The sequence below is a fragment of the Aplidium turbinatum genome, chromosome 4 (assembly GCF_918807975.1).
Source record: "Aplidium turbinatum chromosome 4, kaAplTurb1.1, whole genome shotgun sequence".
Classification (NCBI taxonomy): Eukaryota; Metazoa; Chordata; class Ascidiacea; order Aplousobranchia; family Polyclinidae; genus Aplidium; species Aplidium turbinatum.
The window spans coordinates 34,860,810-34,872,094 of record NC_137475.1 but is presented as its reverse complement, the minus strand read 5'-3'; the positions used below and the strand labels follow the sequence as shown (position 1 = coordinate 34,872,094).

The 11,285-nt window shown below is 37.3% G+C and overlaps 1 protein-coding gene and 1 non-coding gene across 2 annotated transcripts; one reads left to right on the top strand and one right to left on the bottom strand.

Moving 5' to 3' along the window:
* Positions 1-6,819: 6,819 nt before the first annotated feature.
* On the bottom strand, positions 6,820-11,285 carry LOC145769695 (uncharacterized). The gene is made up of 2 exons (XM_082581374.1): positions 11,139-11,285; positions 6,820-7,625 (listed from the first exon to the last, which is right to left on the bottom strand). The coding sequence occupies exons 1-2, from the start codon at positions 11,253-11,255 to the stop codon at positions 7,395-7,397; spliced, it is 348 nt and encodes a 115-aa protein (XP_082437500.1). The 5' UTR covers positions 11,256-11,285; the 3' UTR covers positions 6,820-7,394.
* On the top strand, positions 8,684-8,790 carry LOC145769763 (U6 spliceosomal RNA). Its single transcript, XR_014289079.1, has one exon. It is a non-coding gene; the product is annotated as a U6 spliceosomal RNA (small nuclear RNA).

Genomic DNA, 11,285 nt, shown 5'->3' with positions numbered 1-11,285 from the left:
ATTCCAACATTGTGGTCTAAGATAATTGATATTCCTATTGTCATTCCAAGAACGCCGTTTGAAAATGTTGAACTGACTTACGTATGTGGCTATTCTACCGTACACAGGGCCTGATTAAGGCTCACGGAGGCCCGAGGCACAGCAAAGTTTAGAGGCCCCTATTGGCAATCGCTTTCGATGCAGAGCAGCAATGCTCAACTGAAGCATAGCGAAATTCGCTGAAGCGTGACGATTTGGAATCGTTATTCTATTTGGCAATCGTTACACAATTTGAAATCGTTACTCAAAAATAACAACTGTACACACATTGGCACAACAACTTTCACCACCTACGCCTACGATACTAATGTAAAAACATTGGGGGCCCCCAAAACCAGGGGGCCTGAGGCCTGTGCCTCGTGTGCCTCATGGTTAATCGGGCCCTGACCGTACATGTCTTTTGGTTTTGGTTTTTCAAGCCAACTTACCTTTCAAGTTAATTGTTAAATCTTTGAACAGACTTGTTTTGTTTAAACCCTATGTAAGTTTTCTCAAGTGTTTAGAATTAGGCCTATACTTCTAGTTTCAGTTACTTCCGTCTTTGCGTTAGTTGCTACGTTCAGTTGATACTTAGTAATAACTCAATATTTTGAAAGCAACCTCTTTAAGTCACGAAGTCGTAATAAGTATTGACTAAGCAGACGCGCGGGCTTGTAAATATTCTGCTGAAGTTGGAAGAACCAACACGCTTGCCTTTATTACGTAGCTATCTGACTTCCTTTTTAACATAGTCCACTCGGAACTCCTTTATTGGCTATGACACTAATTGTTAAGCTAGAAGGTTTTTTGCACATAAATTTACTAATATATCAAGGAATATCTACAACTTTGGAATTGGAAACTCAAATGAGTGCTGTGCATCAGTACTCAGTAGCCTATTGCTATTAGTAAGGTTATTGTTATTGAAATTACAAATTGCATAAAAGAAAAACAAGTTTAAATGCTGACACGCCCAAAAACAATACAAAATACTTATGATTTTACACTAAATGTTTAAGCTCCACACTCGCATCCATGCTAAATTGTCCACCAAATTATATAAGCAGTTGTTACGTGCCTCTTATTGTGCTTGAAAAGACGGCTAAATCGCCTCTGCCTCTTTTATTGTCTGCTGACTTTTATTATGTAAGCTTGTAAAGTTTAGGCTATGCATTATTTTGCCTGGCAGCTTTGCATCCATTGGTTTTCATTCTCTCAAGCTAATTTTAAGCAGAGTAGTTTAGACAAGTCATGACAAAGCACAAACACCAGTAACCCTGTCTGTCATCTATTCTATAACGTAGTTTTTCAATCCTAGAGATAGATAGCTTTGCTTGATGCAATTAATTTTCAATCGGTTTTCTTTCATGTGCTAAAAATTTATATTGTTCTCTTTGTATTTCTAGCTTATTGGTTTGCTTAACCATCACGCGAGTGTTGTTGCATTAAGGAATTTCATGATTCGCGACAAACTTAAACACATACTACGCCGCTTGATAACAAAAGCAAGCTTCTTTGTTTTGTTAAAAAAAGATCAACATACTGTAGGTGCCTGTGGCCACGTTTCAACTGCACGTGACATTTCACAAGATTGCTTTAAGCTACATTGTCCAGGCCAACGACCTCTACACAAGAACAAATCAAAGTTTAAAAAAACTGTAAGTTTTTAAGCTGAAAGTTATGAACGTGCCGAGAGAAAAGTTTCAGTTCTCTCAAATAATGAAGTTGGCTAAAATCTTTATGAACGACTGCCCTTTTATGGTTTCTTCCGACGGTTTAGAGCGGTCAGTGGCAGGCAAGCTGTAACTTCCGCATAAATCAAGTAATGTAACTTGTGTCATTTTAGAATACTTGATCTTCATTCAAGTTTTACAATTTATACTTGCTGGTCTAGAGTAGAATAGGCTTCCATGTTTGAGACTAAGCTTATAATCTAAGGTACTGAGACTAAGGTATAAATTAAGTAACTGATATAGTGCCATCAAACTGTTTTTACTTATTCTCACCGTATCTCGCTAATTACTGTATATTCGCTTTTTCCTTACCAGTAGCCTATGCTGTGTTGTATGTATAGCCTATGCCATTTTGTATTTCTGCATCGCTTCTTGTATTCCTGTTTTATATTGTACTGTTAAATTTCGTGTGTGTATTGTTTTTTATTTTGTAATGTATACAATATATATTTGCGTTCAACTCCGACACCGTTTCATGTCAAATAAGCTATGACACCACACGGGTGTGGCAGACTTGATGACCAGTTCGGTCCTTCTGCCACTCCCATCATCGTCAGCAAACATTAAAACAACCTAGTTCACATTGTAATCTTGTATTGTTTTTTCCACATGTGCTGTTGATGCAAATAAAATAAAAGAACTTCAACTTCAATCGCTGGTTTAGTTCTTTGAAAAGTCAAATCACATTGAGTGGCGCAGCGGTTCAGTGGAATGGTACAGCACTCCGCTGGAGGTGGAATAATACAGACAACATGGCTTCAGCAACAATCGGAAACTTCACTATCATACGCTGTGACCGGACCTACGTCAGCTGACTTAATGTCTGCAACGACAGATAAACAACAGTAATCAGAGTTGGTTGAAGGCAACCTGTGACAGTTTGCCAACAATTGTAAATTGACACGTCGACAAGGCAAGTAGGCCTGTGGGCTCTTCTGCAAGTTCTGCGTCAAGTTGCAACACAGTGCACAACACAAGTTGCAACACCCAAACTATTCATAACGAGTTGTTTTTTTGACAAAGTTCTGGTATAGACCATGTATCCCTGGTTCTGAATAACTTTCTTGCCAATAATAGTTTGCAAGACATCCATAGTCTCATGTCTTTTAAATCTCTCCAGAATATGTGAAATTCACTGCTAAGGTATCTAATGTTTTTGAATGACATATTTTTCTCTGTCTTTGAAGGTTACATGACTCGGCTCCTTTCTATCTCTTTAATTGTATTATTCACTTGATTCATTGAATCTTTATCCTCAGACTGGGAAAGCTTCTTTGAGAGCTTAATCTTGGCAGTTTCGCATAGTTGTAGTAGGCTTTGAACCACTGACGCAGGCCAGGTCACCGAGTTTGACAGAATGAAGTTTCCAATTGTTGAAGCTTGTTGCCGAAAATTATTACATCCATTAGGTACCGCTGAATGGAGAGCAGTCTTAACGCGCGTTTCTCAAGCACACACCTCGAGAGTCGAACCAGCTCCGCTTGATCTTAAAGCTTCTTCCTTCACGAAGTCACGCGATAACTAACTGAGCTTTCGGAGCGGACATACACTTACAACTCCACGTAAGGACACTTGTTTTTAAACCATCGGTCAGGTTAAAGCAGAAGAAGCAAGCAGAAAAATAACAATTGGACAAAAGGTAGCCTACTATTTTCTCATGTTAAAGGAACCAGACACATGTCGAAGTGTCTCCCACATCTGCTGCTGCGGTTAGCTTATCACACATTTAATTTTCGAGCAGACTAAACTAACAGACGTGAATGCCGCAACCAGCAACCCATATGTACAACGTTGATCATCAGTTTTTTGACCATGAGGTAGAATTTTGTGATTGAAAGTTGGACTTCAACCACAAGAATATTATTCCAACACAATTATGCCTCACATTTTCAAAATATTACAGTATATAACAGTAGTGTTGGTGTAAAGTAGCGTGCGTGAGCAAAGTACTGTATACACTACAAAAGGCCTAAACTTGAACTAGCTTGAACTAATGTACTCCATGTTGTAACTTACTTGTATCGTTGCAAAAACGCAAAAAGGCACGCTCTTACAAAAGGTTGTAAAGCACTTCCGCAAAATTAGATTGGACAGTTCGATTGTAGATACAGTATATTCACAACACATCACACCAGCAGCCTACAAAGGTTACAGTTTACAATAAGCTCGACTTTGTTAAGTGACAACTTGTTAGCCATAGACAAAGACCTACGCAACGCAACTGCTTCAGAAGCGTAAATTTTACATTTAGCCGTATTTTATCACCACTGAAAAAAGCAGTAACAACAAAACTGTAATACAGATACACCTTTTGCGTGCAGGCCTACTGTCTAGTGCAGGGGTGGACAAACTTCTTCAATAAACGAGCCACTTACCGAAAATTACAAACACCCGCGAGCTTAAAATTGTATAGCGTCAGTAAAATATAATGTCAATGCAAGCTTTACAAGAAAAAACTTAACAGAAACAAAAACAAAAAACACAGTATTAGGTTTTGTTTGATTTACGGGTCTTTGACAACGAGGATTGAGGACGATGTGTTGTAAAAGCTGAACGAATTAATTCCCTCAAGTGTTCATTTGTTAGGATTGCACGATGTTTTGATTTTACAATCTTCATTTTAGAAAATTACGATTTACAACAATATTTTCTGTTGAATACAAAAATGTCGTACACTGCCCAGCCAGCAAAGACAGCTGAGGTCCATCCAGGTACCAAACGGACAATATGTTGGACCACAAATGTAGCACAACATACTCTCTGGAACCTTTCTCCAAAACTCAATTGTAGAGTGACATCAACTAAAATTTTTCAGAGCCATGTCTTGCATCTCAATCAGTTTCGTTTCCACAGAAGACATGTTTGTAACAAACGGTTGGCGAAGCATATCACTGACGACAATAACATTAAATGGGTTTATAAGGATAAAACATGATTTTAGCTCCTGCAAATCTGGCTTAGAACTCCTTGAAATTTATTTTATATTCTTTTAATTTGTAGTTTGAACTTGCCTCTTTAGGAGAGCGTTAGTTCTCATTCTGTCATAGAGAAGACAATAGAATGTTTTCAACATTATGTTACTTTGAAAACCTTTGACTTTGTTTTGGAGCTGAGTCAGATATTAACTTTTGAGTTATGATGTAACAGTTTCTCAAGTTAGGATATTGCTATTCAGTTAGAAGAGCCACAAAAATATGTTGGCGAGCCGCATACGTCATGCGAGCCACAGTTTGCCCACCGTGGGTCTAACTCTAACTCTAGTGTCTTGTTATGTTTTCGTCCTGTGTATGCGGTAAATAGTAACTTTCTTGACTTTATCTACTTGTAGTTTTTTTTTTTACTTTGTAATGTCAAGCGATAACGCTGCAGCATAACGTGCATAAGATAAGGTTTTGTTTCATTCATATGCTTTCTTATTTCAGTTCAGTTGTTTTTATTTCTGACCATCACAGCGAAAACAATGGTCAACATACAAGAGGTTTTAGCTTGTTTCTCTGCAGCTTACTCTGTTACAGTCATACACATGCAATGCAACAAACATACTCTATTTTTATGATTACTCAACCCCTTCAGAATCTCATTTTGTTTGACTATATCGTGTCGTAAGCAGTAGGCCTAAGTTGTGGTTTATTACCTATCTGCCCTGTACGTAGCCTATTGTATACTTCTGTTTTCTATGGACATTAAATGTTTCATCTATATTTTATGACATAGTTTCTCGTTTGTGACACTGTAGTCATGTGAACAGCTAAGAATAGAAAAAAAGGCGTGACGTAGTTTTAGAATGTAAAGCATGAGTTGGCAAAAAGAGTTCACTCGATGACTGTAAAGAATTGAATAGGATAGCCTATAATATTCTTATAATATAGGCTCTGTAATGACATTTCTTGCCTATTCAGAAAAGGTCTGAAGAACGAAATTTGCGATATGTGTACTTAATATTCCTGCTCCATTGGTCACGCGAGTCACGTGTGTTTTTGTTCGTAGCTTTCATGGCATCCGGGAATCGAAATCAACAGTTTGTTTTGTTTGCAAAAGCTTTTCACTGTTTTCTTTCGCGTTCTTTTAAGCCCGTAGTTTTTATTTAAGGGCTCGGGACTGCTCATCCTTAAGGGATACACGTACGTTGAATCATTCGGGTTGGATATAAAATTATGAGCTGTTACTTGTTTACTGGGCTTCGAAGTCACATTCTGCATAAGAAGTGATAATTACTGTTCACCTTTTCGATAAAGAAGCACAAGAACTAGGCTACTTGGTGATTTCAACATGGCGCCGACGATGAAAAATGTCACCAGTCATTGTTTTTAGGCTAAAATACAGTTACTGTGATGTGTTGTATTGATTCTTAAATGCAGAAATATTTATTAAATCTTTACAATAGCAGCCTAAAACTACCGTTAGTTTTCTTGCGACATTTAGATTCACATTGAATTTACCCTTTATATTGTTTGATTCAAGTCATTTTTTCACTTTGTTGAAATCATTTTAAATACAATAGTCTGTTCCACAGAAACTTTTTCTTTGAAATATATTATGTAATTGTTGAAGAAAATTGTTTACCAAAGTGACAGGCTCAAAACAACTATTTTGTCTTTCAATATGTCTTTTGTTTTTGAATTTGTTAGGAGGTCAAAAGATTTTTGTTTTTTTGCTTGTACCTCCAGTATCCTAAGTATGAAGTTATGTCCACCGTAAGCAGCCAGAAACGCAGATGTGATTGCAAAACCGAAAGCTTTGCAATTAACAAAGCCGTTTGTTTATTCACTGACAAGGGCAAACGGACTAACAGACTGTTCAAACCTTTAACTACATTCCTAGCACTCGATGAAAGAATGCTTTATGGGACGAAGAAGATAATCGGATGTTTATTTTTTTACTTTTATACGCCACCTGGCGGAGAAGTGTTTTCTAATTCAAAATGTTTTTTTGTTTTTGTAGCAGTTTTTATCGCGGTTCGGCAGAAGCTATTTTTTTGTACCTGGTTGCTCAAATGTGATCACGATGTAATGAAAATTCAGAAATAATTGCTTTTTAAAGTTTAGAAAAAATGAAAAGTTTGCGACAAAATAAGAAAAACCGACTAACATCTACTACGTTGCTCGGTAGTGTGCTTGTGGTACACAACAAATTCTCTACTGAATCTATGAATAAGAAAAACGTGTCAAAATTTATGGAAGGCTCGTTCTTCAAACCGCCTAAGTTCAAACCTTTATTTCTCAGACTCTCTTTGCCTTCTTTTGTTTTCTAACAATTCTTATTCGGAAACTCAAGCTGTGTTGCCTCCCAATAGTTTTTAGATCCGCTCCTATGGATTTGAATAAAGAATGATTTCATCACCAACATATTAAAGTTTAGAGTTTTGGCGGAGATTTCACTTTATTGTACCACAGACGTATGAAACCGAGCAACATCAATGGGTTTATTGCATTTTTTTTTAGTTTGTTTCACGCGAAAAAATATACGGATATAACATAACTAAACGAGTAAACAACTTTTAAACATTTCCAACTCATTGTTGTGTCTTCATCAGGAATAGCTTTATAATGATTCTATCGGCAATATATATAAAAAAATAGAAACAGTTATAAGTTCTGTTTGAGTATGCGCTAACTAGAAACGACAGTTCCCTTCTAAGTTTTGTTATAAAATCTGATCACTAGGTTTGTTGTTTTTTAGTGAGTCGGAATTAGGCAGATTAATCATTGATTCTTCTTCTTCCTCTTTGTCTTTATCAAGTGGTTCTCCAAATAGGGAGTAATAGTCCGGAGGTTCATCGTTGTAGGATAAAGATGGTTTTCTTGGTCTATTTTCATCTTCATTCTGTGTCGCTTGCGGTAAAGAAGCAAACATCGCTTTGTTGTTGAGACGAGCCTAAATCGCGTGAAACAAGATAAGTTTGGACACATTGATGTTTATAAACACTCAGTTTTGTGCTGATTACATTAAAAATAAGCTACTGCATGTAGAAAGAAGTAGTATTTACAAGCAGTCAGCACAAGACTGGGTATACTCACCAAAACAGCGAGCAATTGCGATTCGGTGGGACCTCCACGGTTGTCATTAAGACCACCCAATCAACAATATGTTTCTGGGCAGCCGATCATAGCAACAATTGACAGAGATAGGCTGAACAGTGAACACATGTTTCGCCCATTAAGCTGGGCTCATCAGTAGCCTGTCGCACCAAATCGGCTGATAAATGATAAACAAAAAATCGAATGATAAACATCTAGATCAGGGGTCACCAACCTTTTTTGCATGCGAGCCACTTTGACACTAAGGAGAGCTGTGGCGGGCCGCACTAATAAAATGTTAGGTAGGTTGACTCTTATGCTAGAAAAGAACGCATTTCGTACCCAGTATCCAACGTTACATGTTGTTCATATTTATGTTAGAATACCGCAGCAACAAAATTAATCGAACAACGCTACTGCCAGGCCAAGCTCCTTTTACAACACTTTTGACTTTTTTAACAATGCCTAATAAACGAGGCCACTTGTTTTGCGCACTTATAGCGAGGCGAGCGGTTTCATCAGAATATTCATCGCCAAGCAAGAGTGGCGTTGTCACTTCGCTTCACAAAAGATATCTTGCAATTAACAGTTTCAGTAAACAAGGAAATGTTTGACACATTGCAATACAGGCAACAATAGTGACCTGCAAACATAGGCCTATCAGCGAAAAATAGGCTCCAATGACAGGGAAAAAGAAACCAGGCACCATGAAACAAACGCTTGTGGAAATCACCGAAAAAATCGTAATTCTATCGTAGCCTAATTCATGAACAGTCTTCCCTCTAAATAAGCAATGAGTTGGTTTTTCATCCTTTTTGTGAGAGTCTATAAAACCGTCTTTCTTTTATTATACACAACTGTCACTTGCGGTGCTTATTAGCGTGGCAAGAATTTGTTGATTAACAACATTTTGCAGTACTTGCTTCGGCAGTACATACACTAAAATTGAAACGATACAAAGAAAATTAGCATGACCCCTGCACAAGAATGACACGCAAAATCGTGAAGCGTTCCATATTTCTTTTAAAAAAAAAACATTTTGCAGTACTAAGCTAAATATTTTCATAATAGGCTACAATCAGAAAAAGTCTTTAAATTTATATATATATAATATTTTGCCAATTTATTATAAATTGAGTTGGCACACCGACCTATTTTGCCAACACAAACTTGCATAAAGGAACACTGCTCGTGAAATCCAATAATGGTGAAACGCACACTAGTGATAACATGACATTTGCAAACTTAAAATAAGTAACCCTATGCTCACAGACAATTTCGAAATTCGAAAACAGACGTTTTAATCAACCACTGGGACAATGTGGCTGGACATCGCATTGGAATAACTTTAAACACTCCCCCACCTAGAACTATAATCTGATTGGTCGGCTTGTGGAATCGTATGCAAAGCGAAAATATGCTCCCTGGAAAGTATTTTTTGCCTTCGTGTTCTTTAACTCCTCAAGAAAAGTATATTTTGGTTATACTTGTACGCTGATACCTTCCGCGGGCCGCAGCGATACAGCGTGGCGGGCCGCATGCGGCCCGCGGGCCGCCATTTGGTGACCCCTGATCTAGATTTTAAAATAAACTGTTAGAGCATTGTCTTTATTCTCTAGGCTACGCAAAAGCTGTTCTCTACGCTGGCCAATGGATGGTTATAATAGAAAATTTACTGTATGTAAACAAAAACTTTGTAATATGAAAATCACAGGTGCTTTTTCGAACAGAAACATTTGAAAATATTAAAGTGAAAAAACGATGCATTTGTAACAAGCGTCAGCCTGCTTTTGTTCAAAAGCATACGAGTGTGAAATGCGCACCACACCCAGCTTGTGGCTAAAAATAATGGCAGGATTAAATAGGGGGAAGGGGTTAATCGGTTTTTTTTCGAATCCAATTTTAGCCCAGAGGATACAACAGTACATTTTAAGACCACTGATAAAAAAATGAAATTTCCGTTCAAAAACCCCCCTCCGCTGAGAATTACTTTTTGCATAGAATTGCTTTACATTGCAAGAACGTTACTTTTTGGTTAAGTCATTTAAAGTTTAACTATTATTTGCTACTGTACTAAATGACTAAAACACATCGAAAATGTTGCAAGATTGCCGTAAACATTTTTCTAGTTTTGGTGTCATCGTAAAACACGAAAAAGTGGTCATTTCAACTTGTGCCCATTACTATGCGCATGCGCAAAAGCGTGACGTAGATTAACTTGCCTTTGGTATGCTTCTGCTGAAACAACCAAATTGAAAACCTCAGGCTAACAATTACTCCTCACGATTTTTTTCAACAGCAAGTTGTTGTAATGGATAGTTGTTGAGAAAACTCCACCGAAAGGACACAAAACAATGCGGTGATACTGTGAAGTAAATTTTCAGAAGGCCCTTTCTTAAATTCCCTTACAAGGTACCGTATTGCACTCCAGGTAAGAAATAAGGCAACATTAATGAATGAACTGTTTTTTCTTGAAAACTGCTGTATTCCTCCGATTGGTTTTTGACCCACAAGCCAAGCATGGCGAGCATTGGCACCACGGTTTTTGGCTGACCTGTAGACTACACCGGTGAAAGACCAGCCAGCTTGACCCTATATTTATAACCAGGCCAGCAATGGATATGGACTACCTTGACCCTATATCCACAGATACACATTTGACTTGTTTTATAATTACAAGTAGGCGATTTCCATCACTAACTGTTTTAGCAATAATAGCAATCATCACTAATTTACATACGTTAGGCCTACTCCTGGACATAGCTTACAACGGATTTTGTTATTAAACTTTTCACAATCTCTAAAAATTAATTTTATGATACAGCATATAACATGATTAAACGGCTGTTGCTTTTAAAGAAATTTCCAGGTAAATATTTCTATACAAAATCCGGCGTTGCTGTACGAAAAATTATTTACGATCCGATAGTAGCCGAGGGACGAAGACTTTAAAGAAATTATACTAGAGGTCTTAGATAAAAGACACTGTTGCATCCTAAAATCAGAGCTAATGTTGAAATTAAAATCCCCTCTCCCCTAGCTTTCAAAGAAGCTTTCTTTGTTCCAAGCTAAAGCTTCACACAATTAATTTATCAAATCAAGTTTTACTTGCCAAGCATAATGACATCACATGAGCGAAGGCTTGCATTTTGTGAGTTCGAATCCGGGACTTTTACTAAAGTCCCGAGTTCAAATAAACACCTTTTATCTAAAGGTGATAATTTAATCAAGCAACGGGTAGAAACATCTCTGGTAAAAAATTCGAATTCAAGCCCTGTTACTCAGCATGCAATTTGCCAGTTCCAAAACACTAAAAAAATGTAAATACGATACAGAAATCGTAAACAATCCTACATCATATAAATCTTACATTTCTCGGAGTCAAGGAACAAGACATAGTGACATTGTATAATCTTCTAGATTCTTCTTCTCTCAACTTCTTCAACACACGTCGTTGCTTGAACAATAAGAAACTTTGTAACTTCATCAAAAGTTTTTAAATACAGGCTTGCTTACA

What these genes read in the sequence shown, in the direction of transcription:
- LOC145769695 (XM_082581374.1), bottom strand. Translation starts at nt 11,255, where the DNA reads ATGAAGTTACAAAGTTTCTTATTGTTCAAGCAACGACGTGTGTTGAAG. An exon ending in GTTCCTTGACTCCGAGAAAT is followed by an intron (nt 7,626 to 11,138) that starts GTAAGATTTATA and finishes CACGCGATTTAG; the next exon opens with GCTCGTCTCAACAACAAAGC.